Source organism: Saccostrea echinata, unplaced genomic scaffold, assembly GCF_033153115.1.
Source record: "Saccostrea echinata isolate AGI-Se365-2 ecotype Australia unplaced genomic scaffold, CSIRO_AGI_Sech_v1 ptg000001l, whole genome shotgun sequence".
Taxonomy (NCBI): Eukaryota; Metazoa; Mollusca; class Bivalvia; order Ostreida; family Ostreidae; genus Saccostrea; species Saccostrea echinata.
This window is the reverse complement of record NW_026889750.1, coordinates 31,109,123-31,131,096: the sequence shown is the minus strand read 5'-3', so window position 1 is coordinate 31,131,096 and position 21,974 is coordinate 31,109,123. Positions and strand designations below refer to the sequence as shown.

Here is a 21,974-nt window from a genome sequence, read left to right as displayed (position 1 = left end):
GTCAGATTGCACAAGAATGGCACATGGTGGGGACTTACCACAAGTGAAATATGAATGTAAGTTGTTTTAAGTAATATATATTCAAAAGCATCTATTGAAAATTAATCAATTTGATTTATACAAGGTGCAAAATTTTTATTGTGATAAAGCAATCATATTTCTACCAATTTGTCAGATTTATGTCGACTTATCAGATGCCATGTCAGATATTTATGTCAACTCATCAGATGTTTATGTCGACTTGTCGGATAATAACATTATAACAAGGACTCAATATCTTGTTATTAAAGCATGTTAATGCCACTTACTGACATCAACCGATCATATGATATTATCGGACAAGTCCAAGTCGACTTGTCAGATGCATACGTGTTCAACAAGAAAACATAATTATGGTGGCATATTTCTGCCACCACTTGTCAGATATTCATGTCAACATGTCAGATGATAGTTAGAATAATCTAACTGTGTTTTGGGACAAGCCCTCACCACAGTTAGAATACGTCCCATATACTTGCAATGTAGCAAATTGGAGTGGATCCACTCCGAAATGATTCTGAAGAATACAAAAGGAGTTGCACTGAAAATAACTACCAAATTAATCATAACAAACCTTTTTGAGATTGTATATGCTTTTTAACCTAAAAAATAGTCCATAAATACGAAAATTCTACTCATTTTCTCAATGTTTTTTCCTCGCTTCAAATTTAACGTCATGTTGTCATTCAGAACTCTCTGGATTGTTCATAGAAAATGCACAGAGTTCGAGTTATCGCCCAAGTTTATTTTGCAACAGGGATGGGGTAATCGTAATCGAGTAATCGTAATCGATTGTAATGATTACTGTTTTTCAAGTAATCGACAGTAATCTGTAATCGAAGAGATTTTCGATTACTTTTAACGTAATTTAATCGATTACAGCTAAAATTTTCAATGTAATTATAATTACTTTTTCGATTACTTTCAATTATTTTATACATAAATGGATGTTATTTTGGAGAATTAATTCCAGTCAATCACACATAAATATCAAATATAAACCAGCTAGTGTAATGTTTGGATTTCCTAACTTTTCTTATCATAAGTTTAATAATGTTCTCAATGAAATTTGCATTATAGACCTACTGGTCTAGTATTAAATAATTCAGAAGTATATTTCAACCATTTATTAATAAAATATACAGATTTTTCGTGTGCATTTTACATTTGACCCACTGTCCTCTTGCTGCATGTCCTTTTTCATATTTCAGATGTTGAAAAACTTTGTCTTGTAATAGAAAATTATAAATAGCAAAAACAGATTTAAGTGCTGTATTAAATATAAATAATTTGGTAAATAAACTACATAGTACTCAAAAAAAAGATGGAAATACTTATTCATATCTGAAAATGTTTAAACAACTTCAAACTTGTGTTTTAGTAACTTTAAAATTTGCAAAATCATTCTCATGTTTTCATTCAAAATTGTAAGGTTGCTTTTATATCAGTGAGGGGTTATAAGTGCCTGTAAGAGAGGGAGTAAGTGTCACTGTGTTTGCTTATCTTAATTGGCTGATTAATTGACTGAGACATATCCCTGATTGCAGATAATGAGGTGTAAACTGTGAACTACCTTGTGTTTAACTATCATTCCATTGAAGACAAACAATATTATTAAAAGAATTAATACCTCTCAAAACACTTATTTCAATACAGAATGAAACTGTGTTACATGTATTAGTTAAATTACTTAAAGACACATTTAATTTACATGTTAATTACTAAGAGTTCGTTCTAATTTACTTATTTTTTTGAAAAAGACACGTACAGGAATGTTTAATGTGTACTGTCAACATACAGACAGCCCAAATACTTCTAATGAAGTAATTCACAATAAAGTATTAAATAATTTTTTCAACAAGTCAATAAATATGGAGGTACAGATCTAAGGTTGAAAGGAATAATTAATTCCTTGGCATATTTTATTTTAGGAATCATGTCTCCACTTTCCATGGTAGAAAATCCCTCATTTGGGCATTTAGTGAGAATGTTAGCCAGAATCTGCACTGAAACTGCAGGAACACATTCAAACTTCAGTTGATAACATCAACATTTACCATTTAAATATTGCTTTGATATTTGAAGGGATAAAAACTTGGAAGTAATCGATTATTAATCGATTACATCTTCCAAAGTAATCGATTACAATTGATTACAGGACAAAAATGAGTGTAATCGATTAATAATCGATTACACAAAATTCCTCTAAGTAATGGATTATTAATCGATTACATTTTTCAGTAATCGTGCCCATCCCTGTTTTGCAACATTGCCAATACACGGAACGAATTCTATCGTTAAACCGGGTCCGTAGGACAATATGATTATCATTTTAACGATAGAATGTTCTATCTAGTCAGATGATAATGTTGACTTGTCATCTTTTTGTTGACTAGTCATTTATTCTAATATGTTTAAAAATTCAAGTGAACATGGAAACTTGTCCATGCCCAGTTCTTCCATCCATTTGACAACATGGTTTTCTGACAAGTTTATATATAACGAATCTGAGTAGTCGACATAAACACCTGATGAAACAGCATAATTATCTGATGAATTGACATAATAATCTGACTATGTCAACTTATCATGTAATGAAATGTTTCATATAATGAAGTCGACTTGTAAAATGTTATGTCAACTGGGCAGAAAATTATGTTGACTTGTTAGATATTATGTTGAATTGTCATATAATTATGCTACTTACTAGAAAGTGGTTCAACTTGTCAGATGATTTTGGTCATAGTCAGATCTGTATGTTGACTTAATATCAGATCCTGATTTACATATTTCAGATAAATATGTTGTGGATGGCACAAACTGGCTATGGACACATTTTCATGTTGAATTTCTAAACACGTGAATACTTGCCAACAAAAAGATCTGACAAGTTTACATAATTATCTGACAAATGGTGGCAGAAAGAGGAGAATAAGTGACAAGTCCACAAAATGATCTGACAAGTCATAAGGTGACAAGTGGTGGCAGAACTATGCCACCATAATTCCTCATTTCATTATAAGGTGTTTATTAGGGATGGGTATCGCAAAAAATTTCGTATCATGATTTATCTTGATTTTTTCCCAAAATATCACGATAATATCATGATATGTGTATAATCAAGTTTTACAATGATTTTGAAAGAATTTTCTTAATTTTTCGTAGAAATATGCTGGAAAAACATATAACTTCACTTTTTTCATTTTTTATTTACTTAATATAAAGCATGTTCGGATGCTAGGATGCCGGGTTTTCTTGCCGTTTGCAACATTTTTTACACTTCCTGTAATTGAAATTTGAAAGATTAATCAGTAAATGAATTATTCCTGAAATTTCTAATTATGTACGTAAATACCGGTATTTTTGTCTGTGTATCGCGATACGTATCACGCAATAAAAAATCACGATATACCGGTAAACCGATAAAATTGCACATCCCTAGTGTTTATTTCTACCAACTAATTTGATACTCAAGAGCATGCTCTGAGTTCAATCAATTTTTAAACCAAGACAGGCTACTGACAAATAAATTAATGCTACAGGATATTAACAGCCTCATTTGAAGACATAAATTCTATAATTGTTTTAATGACCTTATTAGCAAGTACAATCTATCATTGGATCATATTTTGACTGACATATTTAATACCAATTATTAGGCCTTTGTTTTTATACAAAATTTGAATACAGAATATTCTGTCTACCTGATTAATACATTGGAATCAAGGTCTGGCTGGTCGATAGGGGATGCTTACCCCTCCCAGGCACCTGATCCAACCTCTGAAATTTCCATGGGTCCATGTTTTATGCCCTGTTCACAGATTTGTTTTATTTATGGTCCATGTTTTATGCCCTGTTCACAGATTTGTTTTATTTGTGGTCCATGTTTTATGCCCTGTTCACAGATTTGTTTTATTTGTGGTCCATGTTTTATGCCCTGTTCACAGATTTGTTTTATTTGTGGTCCATGTTTTATGCCCTGTTCACAGATTTGTTTTATTTGTTGTTTTTTTGGAGATTGATCACTGTTCCTTATCTTCACCTATTTCATAGAAACTCATATCTGAACTTAAAGCTGAACCGAATGACTTAGCTGGGAAAGAAAATTAGATTTTTTGTGTATGTCAGGAAGAGTGTGAATTCCTTCCTACATATGTATCTCAAAAAGATGAATCAATTTATATGCATGTAGAAAAATACAAAGCAGTTCTGAGTGTTTGAAGGAGTGGTTGCTGATTTGGAGCAGATTTATTCATATAATAGTCATTGATAAGTTGATTCCTGTTTTGCTATTAATTTGTATGGGGTTTGAAGCATTTGTATGATTATAAATTTCATTTATAAATCTTAAAGTTGACATGCTTGTAAATTTCAAAACAACTCATGAGAGAAATATCTAGACATCTTCATGTACCTGGTATTCATGATATTATGGTTATCTTTTTTTTTTTTGCAGATCTGGATCACACAGCAGATGTTCAGTAAGTATTCATAGTTCTGTATACATTTATGTACTCAGTTATTATTTTTAATGTTGCATCTTTGAGCATTCTTTTATGTGCTAATTCATAAATACAGTTTCTTGTGCCCGATAGTCCCTGGCCTTTATGCCTAATTTTAAATAATCAAAATGAGTACTTGGACAATGGTTATCAGATTGAACTTTTTTTTCAAACATTTATTTTGATTTCTACCTATAACAGTAATTTATCTCATTGCATTTTCTAGGCTTACATGGGCTCTTTGATCAGATTAAGTTGTCTGTTGTGTTTTAATGCATCTTTGTCAAAATCTTTAGATATTTTCTAATTTTTTTCTGCCAAGAAAGTTTAACTGACAAAGGAGAAATACTAGTAGGTCTGAGTTATTTTTAAGAAATGGACTCATGACTCGCTATTAATTAGTGATAAATAGTAAAGCTAAGATGGTTGTATAGAAGAAAAAAATCCCCTCTAACATACACTGCCAAGTGCCAGTTAAAATTGTTCAAATAATGACCTCTAGATGTTGAAAAGGATATGGTAAAGAAGAATTTATTTTAGTATGTAAAAAACAAACAAACAACAACAAACAAAAGGAAAAAAAATTGAAAGGGGGGGGGGTCCATTTCTCAGTACTGATATGTAGTAAGAGCTAAGAAACCAAGCTTAATTAGCATTGTTGCTAACAAACTTTTCTTTTTTTCCAGACTACATGCATGTATCCTTTTTCATCAAGAAAATGCTGACTGACAACGCTGAAAAGATTTTGTTGATGAAATCATAATTGTGCATGGAGAAAAAGGATAAATCATTTCTTGGATTGTTTGATTTGAAGATTTCAAAGTACCTATACATAAAATAAATGATATTTTGAATAAATTTAAAAAGATATGTAATTATATATAGAATTTTTTAAATTGCTGTATCCTTGACTTAGTTGCACAGGGGGTGACAGTTTAGAGGAGGCATTTGAGCAGTGTGCCACCGCCATGTTTAATTACATGACCACAGATTATGACACGGTGGAAATGACTGGTGAACAAGAAGTTGAAGCTGAAGGTGATAATTAAGGAATCACTGTCTAGTTAGTAGAGTATGCCAGGGCATCAACGATAGTTGAAAACGTGGGATAATTTGCATAACGGGCAAAGCCCGCTCTGCATAGATTATCCCACGTTTCCAACTATTGTTAATGTCCCTGGCATATTCTACTAACTAGACAGTGATTCCTTATATTTCCATTTCATTGTGAAATAAAATTGTAAATTTAGATTTTAAAAATGTAGACTAATAGATTTAAATTACACGAGGCCTCACATGTCAATTTCAATAGTCCCCGCCCACTGACGTCAAACACAAAGACAGCCGCACGAGAATTACATGCATATTAGGCCTCCTTAGAGTCAGACACAAAGACAGCCACACAAGAATTACATGCATATTAGGCCTTCTTAGCTCCTGCCCTCGCTTGGCGAAATTTGCATTCCGGTGGAATGATCAAGAAATCAACTCTCCTAACTTTCAAAGAGTTTTCACAGAGAAAACAAATAGAAATGGAAATATTTATAAAATGTAAAACTTGATTGTGTTTTATAAGACTAGTATTAATTATAATTAAGTACATATGACAGGAACAATGCTCTGTTCTTCAAATATTCAATGTATTTTTTTGGAGCAGGTTAGAGATTTGGAGCAGGTCTCATTTCCAAGTAACTATAAGCCCTATATTGACCAAACTTGCAGGGATGATACATCTAAGGATGCACACATTGGATGCTAAATCTGACCTACATTTTTTGGATGAGTGACCAAGTTAAAGGTTTTGGAGGAGGTTTATTTTAAAGTAACTATAAGCCCTATGTTGACCAAACTTGCATGAATGATACATATAAGGAATGGATACACTTAACTTGCTTCGGGTGCTTGATTTCACCTACATTTTCTGGATGAGCAATCAGGTTAAAGTCAGTGGAGCAGGTTCCTTGTAAAGTAACTATAAGCCCTATGTTGAGTAGACTTACATGGATTATACATCTAAGGATTCACACTACCAGGCTTGCTTCAGATGCTAGATTTGACCAAAATTTTTCAGATAAACGAACAGGTTAAAGTTTTTGAAGCAGGTTCATTCTAAAGTAACTATAAGCCCTATACTATGCATCTTGCATTGAAGATACAATTAATGATGCACACTACCAGACTTCAGATGCTGGATTTGACTTTACATTTTCTAGATGAGTGAACAGAACAAAGTTTTTGGAGTGGGTTCATTCCAGTGTAAACCCCCCCCCCCAAACTTGCATGGATGATGCATCAAGGGATTAACACTCTCAGACTTCCCTCAGATGCTGGATTTGGCCTACATTTTCTGGATGAATGACCAGGTTAAAATTTTGGCTCATTCCTGTGCAATTTCAAGCCCTATCTAGACCAAGATTGCATGGATTTTGCATCTAGGGATACACACTATCAGACTTGGTTGGGATGTTGGATTTGGTCTACATTTTCTGGATGATTGACCATGCTCCAGGGCCATAAAACTTAGGTGAGCTCACCTTTGATCTCAGTCTCATTTTTCCACTATATATTCCTTAAGTAAAAGTGAGACTGAGATCAAAAGTGAGCTCTTTTAAGTTTCATGGCCCCGGAGCCAGGTCAAAATTTTTGCAGCAGGTTCATCCCAGTGCAAATTCAAGCCCTAACTGGACCAAACTTTGATGGATGATGCATCTAGGGATGCACACTACCAGACTTGCTTCGGATATCAGATTTGTAATGCCCTCCATAGAGCAAATTTACATTGATATTTCTCCTAGGGATGCATGCTACCAAACTTACTTCAGATGCTGAATGCATTATGGAGGATTGACACCAGATTAAAGCTTTTTTGAGCAAGTCCATTCTCAAGAGACTATAAGGCCTATCTGGACCAAACATGTATGGATGAGGCATCAAGGGAAGCACACTAATAGACTTGCTTCGGATGCTGGATCTGACTTGCATTTTCTGGTTAAGTGAGAATTAAGGTTTTTAGGACAAGTCCATTCTCAAGTAACGGTACCTGGAAGCCCTACCTGGACCAAAATTGCATAAATGTTTTACACTACTAGATTATTAGTTTGATGTGGGACTTTGCCTTACTTAAAGATAACATGCGTTGAAGTGACCTCTGTAATCTTTGATTACCTTTGTTCTGTATTGTAGTTAAAAGACACACTCAAACATGTTAAGATAATTTTTTTATGATATTCTTTGTTTTATTTTTCAGGAGATGATTTGATGGGTTTACTATTCCATTTTTTAGATGAATGGTTATTTGTCTTCTCGGCAGACTCTTTCTTTATACCTAGGGTAAGGCAAGCTCACAAGTTTATTAGTCTTCCTTTCAATTTTACAATTATAAAGTACTATATAAATATGCAATGATAATAAATAATGAAAATTCTGGCTTCCATAATCAGGGTTGGATCAAGGATATTTAGTTTTCTTTTTACCTAAAATAGGAAAGTTGGATTCCATACAAAAAAAGAAAAAGGTGCCCAGTTCAAACTTGAAAAATGGGGGGGGGGGGGGGGTCAGGCCCATATTTCCTCCTTTAGATCTACACATGATATTTGATGATCCATCTACAGTTTATTATCATACTACTAACTAATTAGTGGTGGTAGAATTTTCTTGATAGATACCAGTACTTGTACTTTAAATGGGCTTGTTATGTTTTGAATCATGTGCATGAGACTAGTTATTTGTATTTTATGATCATATGTTCATTATATACTATCATGTAATTTCTTTTTTCTTACAGAAAATTGTTATTACAGAATTTGATAAAGAAAATTTTAAAATAAAATCAATAGGGTAAGCATTACCATAAAGTTCATGTATATCTATTAGTATTTTTTAATTAATTTCAAGTTTAATTTATAAGTATTAAACAAAGAAATGTAATTAAACCATTATTGAATAAATTATTATTTGTTCAATATTTATGTTTTAAATTTTTCTATGCACAGTGAAATATTTTATGCATGTACTTAAAAAGAATTCCTCATTATTTTTGTTCTTTTATTTTTCTGTGAACTGATGTATGTATTGACTACCAGTATTTAGACCAAGGAATTTTTCTTAATTTGTAGATATGGTGAAGAATTTGATATAAAGAAACATCCACAGGTACAGACAGAATATGTTAGAACAAATTACTTAGTGTAGCTTTTACAGACTTATTATATATAAACAAATCCCTCATCTAGATTTTACCATAATTAATAATACAGTCAAACCTTGTTATCTCAAACTTGAAAGAAAAAACTTCAAGATATCCAAGGGTTCCAGATATTCAGATTAAAATGCTTAAAGAAAAATTGATTACATGTATAGACCTTTCAACTTTCTTCAAAATTGATGGACGCAGTACCTAAGTTCATCTATAATTAATAATTGTATGTAATAATTTAAACGACAATAGAAACTCAGACCAAATTCAATTGCTTTTTCAGGGAACAGAGGTGAAAGCTATCACATATTCCAATATGCAGATTTATGACAAAGAGGGGCAGCATGAAGTGTTTGTTATTATTGATATTTAATATTATTGTTCTGTAATAAAACTACCTGGATTTTCTTGGAGTAGGACAGGTGGATTTCAATATGTTCTCAATGATCATACTATAGTAAAATGTGCATAATATTTCTAATTAAGAGAAACACTGCAGGTTTGATTATTAGGGTTTTCTTTCAGCTTTTATGTTAGATCTCTTGAGAAATTCAATAATACAACCCCCTCCCCCAGAGTCCCCTTTAAAAATGGATCTAGAATGTTAATGTTTGTATATTTAAATCATGTATGTTCAGATTTGAAACTGTTCAATGGAGAATTTTCAATTTTTGACAAATGAACAGGGGAACTTCATGTATATATAAGATGTGTCATATTTTTACTAGTCCATGTATATCATTGTTGGATGAGTGCCTCATACTGGTATTTTGAATAAAATAAGATAGTCATTTGAAATCTTATCATGATTTTCTGAAGTTATTTTATTAACAGCTTTGCATATTTGTAGCAAGAAAAGAGAAAATAAAGAAGCATTGTTGCGATACAAGACTGCAAGCTTGAATCACCATCTGCTCACCATGCTAGCTTTACTGAGCTTACACAAGGGTCTCATGGCTGCTGGCCCAGCCAAATCCAACACATCTCCCTACTTTAGGCATTTCACACCTGAATATACAACTTGAGTCTCCCAGTGAAGTGTTAAAATGGTTTAATAAGGAAATTACTTGCAGATGTATTAAAATTTTAAAATGGCATATTATGTATAGAATGCCTTTTTTAGCTCATCTGAGCTGAAAGCTCAAGTGAGTTTTTCTTATCACCTGTTGTTTGGCATCCGTCTGTCTGTAAACTTTTTACATTTTCAACTTTTCAAGAACCATGGGGACTTATGTGGAAGCTTCTGGAGATAGTGTAGATTCTAAATTGTTGAAATCATATACCCCAGAGTTAGGATGGGGCCACAATATTCAGTCAAAGTTTTATATTAAGAACCCTCTATATATTGCACACTAAAGAGTTTCGATTTTGTGGTACACTGAATTTTTATGGAATTAGAGTAATCTTCCCTTTGATCTAAATTAGAGTTAATTGATATCTACTGTAAGTTACTCAATTTATAATCAATTCAAGCATTCTTAACATTTTGAAATGCCAAGACAAATCAATTTAACACTAATTTATTTGCATGTATTTTCCCCACTTTAATTAATAATAGTGATTTAATTCTGTTCATCAATACTCCATCCTCTTTGAACATTTTTCCTGGGGGTAAATGCCATGTACCCTAAGTTGAAAATTACATGTAAAAACTCAATACATTGTACTTACATCTTTATACAATATAATCTTCTCAATGTCCAAAAACCTTTTGACTTTAATGTATAGAGGGTCCTTATAATGTTGTGTTCCCGTTTTGCACTCATTTAAAGTGTGCAAATATATTTGATAATTAGGCATAGAACAATAGTGTAAAATATGTTTTGATAGAAATTATAGTCTGATCTCTGTCTGAGATTTACCTGGAATTACCTGTATTTTACCAATGCATTATAATATGTATTTAAAAGAATAAATTTTGAAAATTTAACTTGTCAACCCAACTGAATATGAAGTTCACTGTTGATAATTAAGACAAATATCCTTATATATGAATATTTGCATAAGTGTATGAAGTTTAATGAAAATATCTTAAATAGTTTCCATAGGCGTTGGAACTGGGTGGGGGGCTAGGGGGGCCTTAGCCCTCCCTTTTTTTTTGCAAAGATAGACCTAATATAGGCATTGGAAATTGGGGCTTACCTTTTTTTGTTGGTTTAGCCCCCCCCCCCACTTTCAATTAGCCCCCTCACTTTCAATTTGCTTCTGACGCCTATGTTTTTTTTTAAACTGAGTTTTATACATAATTTTAAATAAATAGTAAAGTCAAAGGTCACTGGGAAGGTCAAGAAAAAAAATAGCCACAGATGATAAATTCTTACCAAATAATGTATCAATGCATAAGCTTACATCTTATATCTTGAATATACATGTAGTTTCTTTGAAAGTGAGCTAAATGCAAATTTAAGAAATGTGAAGTCAAGGTTAATGTTGATGAAGTTGAATTTTAAGCTCTTAAAAATATGTATCAGCATATTATAATAATTAATGTTTGATAAAAATATCTTATGTATGTTTTGAAATTGAGCTAAACATTAATTTAAGAGAAGTTGGGTAAAGGTCAAAGGAAAGTTCAAAGTCTAAAATTGTTGATGCAGTTGAATTAAGCTCTAATCAATATGTATCAGCATATGGAGTTTGACAAAATCTTGAAGAGTTTCTTTGAAACTGAGCTAAACACAAAGTGTGACAGAAAGACAGAAGGTGAAAGAAAAACATGAGAAATGCTATATGCCCCAGTCATGGTGGTGCATTAAAATGATATGATTCCTCACTAATGGCCATATGTTACTAAAAATAGAAATTGTAACTGTCAGATTAGCAAAGAAAAAAAAGGTTGACCATATAGACATATGATCAAGTAAATATTTTAAAAATTGTCTATGACTATTAGTTATAAACTTATAATTAAATTATACATAGCAGTTCAGGGAAGAAAAAAAAGTTTGATCAAAGATAATCAAGAAATTGCAATATTAAACAGGGTTAGCATACAGAAAAGGAAAATATAAGTGCTAGTCCAAATAAAATAAGATTTTTCTTTTAAAATAATTTTATTATTTAGATCTAGCAAATGAAAGTAAATTATTCAAATAAACTTGGCACTTCATTAATTAATTGTTTTCAGTATATTACAAATTGATATTGATTGTCAGAAAGAAGAATGTAATTTTTTTTTTTTTATTTCCAAGATAAATAAACTAAAAGTTTAGATAAAACAGCAAACTAAAAAAAAAAACAACAACAAACAAACAAACAAAAAAAAACCCACCAAAATCTTTACATTTATATTAGATAAAACCTGGAGACTGATTGGGCACTGCAATTCAATGTACAAGATAATCAAAACATTCGATGAACAAGTTACCTAAAATCTGCAGCCCTTGCGAATCTGGCTATCAACTACAATAATAACATAGAGCAAAAGCTTAAAATTTCAGGCGAATAGTAGGTAAAACATTCTGCCTTTTACATGCAGAAATACTGGAGATTACTTTATTTAGTAATGAATCGTAATGTGTTTGGAGGAGAAACGAGAAGAATATGCATTTTTTTTATTGCTGAGGCAATTCTAGCTAGAGAAGACTTTTCCTGTAAAAGATGTTGTTAGATCTGTAAAAAAAAATTGTATAATAAGTTTTCAAAGATTATAGAAATATAATATTTGACGGTGCAACCGTTAGGGCGAGCGCAGATACCTTTATTCACTTTTAATTTAGATCGGGCTCTTCACAGGTCTGGTACAATCACTAGATTTAGCGACGTAGCTTGAATTACCTACATAGCTTTATTTACCTACCTGAAGTAGCTTTATTTAGCTACTAAATCAAACTTATTTCTTAAATTAGCATTTTTCCCAGAAAGTGCAGAAAATTGCACTTTGATGCAGTGATAATTTTCAACTTTGAACTTTAAAAAGTTTTTAATGATAAGGATTTGTCGAATAATATACACAATGGTTTTGAGATAGTGTCTTTACAAGATTTTAACATTTTATGACTGATGCAATCAGGCCCAAATGCTTTATTAAAAGGAATAATAGGAATTATGTCGGTAATTTCATGTTCTTGTATTTTTATATCTGGGAAATTATCATTACATGTACATCGAGACACTATATTTGGTGGCTCCTGGTTATTGTCATCTAAAACTGTGATGGATGTGAAACATTTGTTTAAAATTGCACTTTGATGCAGTGATAATTTTCAACTTTGAACTCATCTGAAAACAATTCATGAAAAATCACTCTTGGAGATGTGTCTTTTTCTGCACAATTGCAATCAAAGTTCTAAAAGTTTTGGGGCTATATGCAACAGTTAATTTGTGACCAAACAGTTCCTTCTTGAATGAAATAACAAAGAAAACCAGTTCTGGTTAACATGAGCACAATGAGAAGCAATCATACTTATCCACGCTTCATCGCACACAAGGTGGTGTACAGTTACTTAAACAACAGAAATACACCTTTTCCTTAAAAGTATTCAAATGCAGCAATGTTAAAACTATCTCTGCTTTGGATTGCTTTTTAAGTAATCCCTAGTATAAATATTAGCAGTCATTTATTTGCGATTTTTTGTCTTTTTAAAATAAAAAGCAAAATTGTGAAAAGTTGCCTTGAAATAGCTAAATAAAGCTACCTGAGGTAGGTAAATAAAGGTACAGTAGGTAATTTTAGCTACGTAGCTAAATGTATTGATTGTACTGGACCTGCTTCAAACCGCATGAGACTTTAAGTTTTAGTACGTCTAGACTCTAACGTCACATGACGTCGCTTGTAAGTTGCATTACCAAAACGAAGTCTGAACAGTGTTTATTTTAATAAAGAAGGTTTAATCTACTATTTTTCTGCTATATATCCATCAAATAAACGTGGGTTTATATTTTTCTTGGAACTTCTTGGTACCGCGAGAACGTTGTTTGCAGCGAGATGCAATTCGCAAAGCATTATGGGACCACAGGTAACTGCGGAAAAATTCATTTGGCTCAATGTGCAAAGTCCAAATTTTCTCTTCGCCCAGGTGTTGCTTTAAGAGCTCGCAGTGACGAGCGGTACTTCACGCCGCTCACTATTATGATTTTTAATAATTGATTGAGTGATGATCTACATTCTTGCATTTCCAATCGCTGAATATGACCAGTACAGTCATTTTACCGGTAACAAATCAGTTTGTTTTTTTACGTACATGTTCAAATATCCAAATATTATTGATTGTTGTTTAATTTGTATTTCTGAGCTTTACAAATAAGTGGTACCAAAATTCCAAAAAATATGAGTGGTAGAGGTAAAGCTGCAGATCTGTAGCTTGCTGGTCTGATAAAATTGAGATGGACGACCAGAGAGCTACAGCGCCACCCATTGAAAAAAGTATATATTTATTGTGCACAAAAAAAGTGCACTGTTTCTCGATTTTTTTTTCACCTTATATTTCAAACTGTTACTAGCTGTGTGTTTCTAACATGTTCTTTTGCTACAACAAAACTGCATATACAAGCCATGCACGAAGCACACTGGACTGAATTATCTTGCCACCTAATATGGCAGTATTGATCATTAATTGATGGTCTCAATTTCAGGCCCAGGAGGGCTATAAACAACGGTTTTGGGAAATGTTGTGGAAGAAGTAAAAGAATAGGAACACATGGGTAGTAAAATTTTGAGATGGCAGCATAAATAAACAGAGAAATAAAACAAGAAAACAGCACACTTTTTGTGCACAATAAATATACACTTTTTTTAGCTCACCTCGACGAAGTCGAGATGAGCTTATGCTATACCTCCGGCGTTGGCGTTAGCGTCGGCGTCCCAGGTTAAAGTTTTAGGAGCAAGTCCATTCCCGAGTAACTACAAGCCCTACCTGGACCAAAGTTGTATGGATGATGCATCTAGGGATGGACACTACCACACTTCCTTCGGATGCTGGATCTGACCTAGATTTTCCAGATGAGTGACAAGGTTAAAGTTTTTGGAGCAGGTCCGTTCCCAAGTAACTATAAGCCCTACCTGAACCAAACTTCCATGGATGATGCATCTAGGGATGGACACTACCACACTTGCTTCGGATGCTGGATCTGACCTATATTTGGAGCAGGTCTATTCCCAAGTAACTATAAACCCTACCTGGACCAAACTTGCATGGATGATGCGTCTAGGGATGGACACTACCACACTTGCTTCGGATGCTGGATCTGACCTAGATTTTCCAGATGAGTGACCAGGTTAAAGTTTTTGGAGCAGGTCCATTCCCAAGTAACTATAAGCCCTACCTGAACCAAACTTGCATGGATGATGCATCTAGGGATGGACACTACCACACTTGCTTTGGATGCTGAATCTGACCTAGATTTTCCATATGAGTGAATTTTAGCCATATTTTAATCAAATTAGCATGGATGATGTATCTTAGGATGGACACTTTCAGACTTGTTTTGGATTCTGAATCTAACCTTCATTTTCCAGATGGGTGACCAGAGTAATGTTTTGAGTAGCTATATAGTATTATGGCATGTTATGATTAAACAGCTTGGATGGTACATGTACATCTAAGGATGAAAACTTCCAGACTTGCTTTGGATGTTGCAACTGTCCAAAATTTTCTTGATTAGTAAACAGGTTAAAAGTTTTTTGAGCAGGTCTATTTCCAAGTATCTATAAGTCCTTCTTAAACCAAACTTGTATGGATATTGATCTTGGGATGAACACTAACTAGAAAAAATATGATGTGAGATTTGCCTTACTTATAGATAACCTTCGTCGAGGTGAGCTTCGTAATCTTTGATTACCTATGTTTTCTGTGGGTGGCAGTGTAGTTCTTTGGCTGTCCATTCCAATTATTTCAGACCAGGGAGCTACAGATCTGCAGCTAATAGAGGTACAGAAATGTCAAAAACAACACCCTCTATTTTCCTAGTTTCAAATTGATTTTTCAGTATCAAATCAAGTGCCCTCTATTGTTGCTGACTTAATAAATGAAATTTGCTGATCAAAATAATTGTAGAAGTATGCCTTCAGGAAAATTCTGCATAAATTATATAAGCATTACTTGTTGATTCAAATGATTTTTTTCTAAAACTAAACAATATGAAAAATGTTGCATTTTATGAGAAACTTTTTGTGATATGCTTTATTAAAATTAAATTTAACCATCTCTGAAACATAACTTTCATGGAATATCTTTGCTTGTAATTTGTTGTGATAGTATTTTCACTTCTGTCCATAGGCGCTTGGTTTCAGGATGGTGTATTTTGTGTTTTATGTGTTTTTCTAGGTGTGTCTGAATACACTCATTAAAATAAAAATAAAAAATTGCTGAAATTGGCAAGTTTTAAAAATATATATATATCTGTACCTAGAAAAACACATAAATCACAAAATACATATGTCGAAGTGTTTTGGAAGTCCCAACCACATATTCTTTTAGTATTTTACCCTCAATATCTTGAATCCTCTGATATAAGTTTTTTCTCGGTCTGATCGAGCTCAAGATAACGAGGTTTCACTGTACTTAAACAGCACAACATGTAAATTAGCAAAACTAAAAATGAACATTGAATGAAAGAGGGAACCCCAGGTACTGTGAGCATGGAAAGTAATGTATTCATTTGGGCATATAGCCTACCAATAAACAAGTCTCTCTAAAGTTGAAATATAATTAAGCATCCATTTGTATAATTTCAGAGAAAATGTTTTCCAAACTAGTTCTACAACATAGAAGGGGTGTTATTTCTTCTTGTGTCAGATTAACTGCATTGATCCACAGTGACAATGGAAATCTATCTACAAAATCTATCAAACAAAGAGACCCATTTGAAGATTTAGCAAAAATCTCAGCCACAACTAATGACAGTTTTAAAAGGACCTCAGTGGAAGAGAGTAGAAGAGTTGGTTCATCTGAGAACTGTTTAAAAGAAGACAAGATTTTGATAGAACATGTTGAAATGATTCAGTGTGGAGATACTAAGAATCAGGAAAAGATGACCTCAGCTGTTGGAAGCTCTCTTAGTTCCACCATTAACACCAGAGATTTTGATAACTTATTTCAAAGTTCATCAGTGAATGAGGTACTTAAAGCTGTGAACTCCGATCTTAGATCTTGTAATGCACAGACATTATCTGAGATTAACAACTATCTGGATAAAGTGGACAGACTGGACCCTGACAGTGAGGAATGGGACATTATGACTTCACTTATAGCCCACCCAGATGAGAACAGAGAAATAAAATATGACTTCTTGCCAAGAATATCCAGCAGTGTAGGAAGTTACATAGAATATTCAGAGACACTGCAAAAACTTGTTATGCTGGGTAAATATAATATTTTTATTCACTTAGTAAATTGTGTGAATTAATGCATGGACTTATACATGTTATAATTTAAATTTCCAAAATGTTTAAAATTATTCAAATAAAATTTATTTGAGTAATAAAGGAATTTACATGTACACAATGACATGTAATATTATTTTCTATAGCCATTGTTGAATTATTTTGTCCAGGGGTTGATCTTTCTGCTGTAGAAGAATTCCCATTTATTGCAAACTTCTTAATAAGACAAGATTTTAACAGAGACATTGTGCCAAAGTTGTTGTACTTGAAAGACCTTGGAGTTTATGACCGCAACATTGGCAATGTCCTTACTACCAACCCTTATATTCTGGAGGATCCTATTGATAAACTGCAGGTAACAATTGCATTTATTGATTTGATTCAAGTATACTATGGTTTTTCTGATGCATAGAGTTTTCTTACAATGTAGACTGAGTAGGCCTGTAGCAAATTACATATATGTTGATTTGGCAGAGAAACCCAGCATGTGCTCTCAAGGATTTTTATACCCCCCGCAAACGAAGTTTAGGGGGGGTATATTGGAATCACCATGTCCGTCTGTCTGTCCGTCTGTCCGTCTGTCTGTAGACAAGATTTTGTCCTGAGCGTTTCTCAGATACTATTGCATAGATTTGTCTGAAAATTTGTACACTTATTATTCACCATATGAAGGTGTGCACCTGGTATTTTCATCGTGATTGAATAATTTTTCTGCATTTTACAGGCGTTTTTTTTTTCATTTTTATTATGTGGTTTTGTCCTGACCTTTACTCAAAGACTATTTCATAGAATTGTATGAAAATTTGTACACTCATTATTTACCATATGAAGATGTGCACCTGGTATTTTCAAAATTATTTGATAATTTTTCTGCATTTTACAGATTTTTTTTTTTCATTTTGATTGACTTAGTCATTTTGGGTTTATTTCTAAGGTTTGAGACACAGAATCTAGAACATCTGTACAAAAATGTGAACTACAGCTTAAAACTATTCATTAAAACAAAAACAAAAAAAAATCACCAAGTATTAAAAACAATTTTTACATTACACAGCAGATAGTGTAAATCCATTTGTCCCTTGGGACTAATGAGTGGACATCATCCAGTTAGAGATAAATTAATGAGTTCAGTGTGGGAAGTTGTTAGGGCATCTCTGCAAGCGTGTGTTATCTATATCTCCTGGGAATTTAAAGATCTCTGTTCTTTAATTCTCTTCATTATAATTTATTGTCTGTCATATACTGGATGACCAGCCTTTCATTTTTAAAATGAATTTGATATAAAGTTATCAAGATTAATTTGATTTTGTAATTAATTGATTTTTTTTTTCAACAATCAATGCAGAATATCATGTCTAAAAAAGATGACAGATAGTTGCAATTTATTTTTTCAATGTATTAAAAAACAATGTAACTACAATGTATTCGTATTGATGTTTTATTAGGTTGTTCCTTGGTTTCATTCATTAAAAAAAATATAATGAGCAATTATTTTTTCACTCTAAATGTAAATAAGAAAACACTTCTTAGATCCATAAAATATTAGTGATTTGGCACATCTGAAAAACCCAGCGGGGGGTATTTGTCCGTTTTGGACAGTTCTAGTTTTTTTTGGGGGGGGGGGGGGAGGGGTAGTAATAGTAGTCATGTATAAAGGTTAAAGCCATTGTAACTTGTTTGACCATTTACAGAAAAATTTACCGGTAGTAGTAGAGTTCCATTTCTTTTTTCAATTTAGAACAAATTAAGTTAAAAAGTTCAAGTTCACAGTTCATGTACGTACAGCATAGAAATAAAAAAAAATAAAAGCATTTAGATGATGAAGAATTCCTAAACTGACTTTGCAAAACAATCATTACAAAATAAATGTAGTAGGATTGCCAAGTTAGTTTAAATAGTTGTATGGTGAATTTACTGCAGTGTTTCACATGTTTAATACTCTTCTGTGCTAGTAAATCAAAAACAATCTTTTCCTTCCCCTATGTGATGATGCTATAGAAAAAATGATAAATATAAACAAATATTATGTTCACTTATGTGAAAGTCCAGAATAAAATAAGGAGTCAAATGTCTTTTTCTATCGAGAAATTGGCCATTTAGTTGGAAAACTACTATTTAAGCAATTACTCAATTTTGACAACATCACAAAATATACAATGTATATTATCTCAAAGGAATCTCTCTTATTGAAAAGGTAAAATTCAGCATTTTTTTTAGACAAGGTCAATTCACTCTGTGTGATTTATTTGTCCCTAATTGCAGACAGTGGTGGATTACCTGAAGTCTAAGAGATTTACAGCTGATATGATCGCTAAAATGATTGTGAGGCATTCAATGTTTTTGATAATGGAAGTGGAACAGATCGATTCCAAGCTAGGGATGCTTCAGAAAATGTTCCAACTCACAGGTACATTCCATACAGCCATACATTTTAAATTTTCCAAAATCTTTTATGTAAAAGAGAGAGAGAGAGATCACAAGCCACATTTCACACATATTATTTTATTGCTTTGAGCTTTCTGGTGTGTATTTTCTTTCAAAAAATAAAAAAAAAATTTAAAAAATTAAGAAATTTAGAAGAATTTTAAAATGAAATTTGCTTAAAAATTCATATATTTAAACATTGAATATTGTGATAATAAGCTCTAGCTGTACTTGTTGATTTATGTAAAAACTATTTCTTTTTCAACATGAATAATTAATGAAATGATTAAAGAAAGATTTGAAACATTGTTTGATGCTTTAACTTACAAAATTAATGATTGTTTTAACAGGTGATCAAGTGAGAGAAATCTTTTCTATTCACCCAGTTCTGATATCGCACAATAGAAAGAAAATCCAGGTAATATTAATCAACTTCTACAACTTAAAATTATAACTAGGGCTGGGTATCAGCTGGGAATTTTGTATTGCGATATTTTTAACTGTATTGCCATATGTATTGCAATATTTTCTATGACAGTTAAAATGCTCTTTTGCTTATTTTATTAACCTCCATCTATAAGCAACATGTGTAAAACTATCATAAATACATTGTAACAAATGTCACTAGTTTTGGAACAAAATGCAACCATACAACAACAACCTTACCGTTTGGTACTGTTTGGCATGATTGAAAATGTCTCTGACATATTAAATTTCATATTTTACTTAAGAAATCTAAAGCCCAAGCAGTTTGCCAGTATATCCGTACTCGAAAAATATATCACAATACGATATTTTTTGTTAATGAATCACAATATACCAGAATGTCGATATTATTGCGCAACCCTAATTATAACCAATACAAGTAAAGCCACACAATAAGGAGGTCAAGGGATGTATATAAATGATTTTAGTAATAAAATTCAAATTAACGGAATCTTCAAATGATACACATTTTTTCCCCTTTCATTACCAGCACACTGACCTGGATGCAAACAGACATCTCTTAATACAAACAATATTGACCCCAATACAAAGACATACCTCAAAACAAACATAACCCCAATACAAACACTCTGTGGTAGAGGAAAAATTAAAATGTTACATGGCACATGAAATTAATTTTTACTTGTCTTTAATTCTGATTGTATATTTTTTTAACAGTGCATTCTTTTTGTTCATTGTAGGATGTACACTTCCTTTTCCACAATATTTGGGGATTTGAAAAGTCACAAGTACAGGCAATATTTCTGAAATGTCCCCTCATTTTTGCAGAAGGTGAGTTCTCGATTTTAGCACAAAGGGATTGTATGCGTATGTTATGGATAGGTAAATAACAGAACTGGACCAATATATGTATGACCCTCAACTTTTGATATGAAGAAAACATATTCTTTCATAGTATTTATAACCTGAGTGTATTTTTAAGAATTAAGCATAAAACAAAAACGTATACAGTAGAACATGCTTATAGCGAAGTGCCAGGGATGGACGATTTTGCTTCGTTATAAACGTAATTCGTTATATCCGTTAAGTTCGCAATATATTTTAAAGCCATGGGTATTGAATATTCACTTCGCTGTAAACATCAATTCATTTTAAGCGTGTTCGCTGTAAGCATTTTTTACTATATATTGTACATGTGACTTTGCGTAATTGGTATGTAAAATATTTACTTATATCAATTAACGAAAGAGGTTTAAGTTATTTACAGTGTATTTTATATTTATACCCCATAATCAAGTTTGAATCAACATACAACACATTTAGATTTTGAGAGAGAGGGATGCGTGGGAAGTTCTTGGTGAAAACTGTGTGAATTTAGTTTTTTGTCAGACATTGAACTCTTGATTTTTCCCCTTCTTGTCTCAAGCCTAAAATACAGGCAATTAAAGTTGCTGATTTCTTTTTCTGATTTAGATGCCAAGACAACAGTACAGACTCGACTGGAGATACTACATGCAATGGGAATCACCACCCAGAAACTCTCAGAGTGTCCAGGAGTACTGATGGCTAGTCACCACCAAGTACGCCGCAGACACACCTTCTTGAAGGAGATTGGCCGAGCTCACTATGATCCAGAAAAGGCAGGCTATGTGTCTCTGGAATCCTTGGGAATGTATTCAGTTGATAAGTGGTGCTGGAAAATGAATTTACCAAAGGAACATTATATGAAATTTCTGAAAACCGAATAAAATCTTAATCAAGTTAGTTTTTGTTGTTGTTTTTTTTTTGTTGATGTCAGACGGTTATTTTTCGACAAAAAAATATGATAATTAAATATTTTTCATGTATCATTTACGGTAGTAAAGATGCTTTAAATACTGCAGATGTGTTGACTGATTAATGTATATTGCTTGTCTACAAGTTTGTTACAAGTCTTTTTTTTGTCCCTTGGAGCGGTTCTTGTCTTTCGAAAAAAACTTGCATGTGATCAAACTATCAGAACTCATAGTGATGAAATACACCACCAAATAATGGGTCCCGGGTC

At 32.6% G+C, this 21,974-nt stretch overlaps 2 protein-coding genes across 4 annotated transcripts; both read left to right on the top strand.

Annotated features, from left to right (window-relative positions):
* Position 1: 1 nt before the first annotated feature.
* Positions 2-9,539, top strand: LOC133189393 (protein archease-like). 2 transcript variants are annotated; one of them, XM_061324779.1, is made up of 8 exons: positions 2-56; positions 4,496-4,520; positions 5,228-5,238; positions 5,466-5,579; positions 7,789-7,871; positions 8,326-8,378; positions 8,657-8,693; positions 9,020-9,539. In XM_061324779.1, the coding sequence occupies exons 1-8, from the start codon at positions 17-19 to the stop codon at positions 9,107-9,109; spliced, it is 453 nt and encodes a 150-aa protein (XP_061180763.1). In that variant the 5' UTR covers positions 2-16; the 3' UTR covers positions 9,110-9,539. The 2 variants fall into 2 exon arrangements, with proteins under 2 accessions (XP_061180763.1, XP_061180759.1); XM_061324775.1 differs by lacking the exon at positions 5,228-5,238 and having other exon boundaries at positions 36-56.
* A 2,580-nt stretch (positions 9,540-12,119) lies between these two features.
* On the top strand, positions 12,120-21,694 carry LOC133178187 (transcription termination factor 3, mitochondrial-like). Of its 2 annotated transcripts, none has more exons than XM_061312940.1 (7): positions 12,120-12,183; positions 16,412-17,038; positions 17,230-17,414; positions 19,322-19,466; positions 19,834-19,901; positions 20,671-20,761; positions 21,404-21,694. In XM_061312940.1, the coding sequence occupies exons 2-7, from the start codon at positions 16,417-16,419 to the stop codon at positions 21,676-21,678; spliced, it is 1,386 nt and encodes a 461-aa protein (XP_061168924.1). In that variant the 5' UTR covers positions 12,120-12,183; positions 16,412-16,416; the 3' UTR covers positions 21,679-21,694. The 2 variants fall into 2 exon arrangements, with proteins under 2 accessions (XP_061168924.1, XP_061168932.1); XM_061312948.1 differs by having other exon boundaries at positions 12,125-12,187.
* The last annotated feature ends 280 nt before the right edge of the window (positions 21,695-21,974 follow it).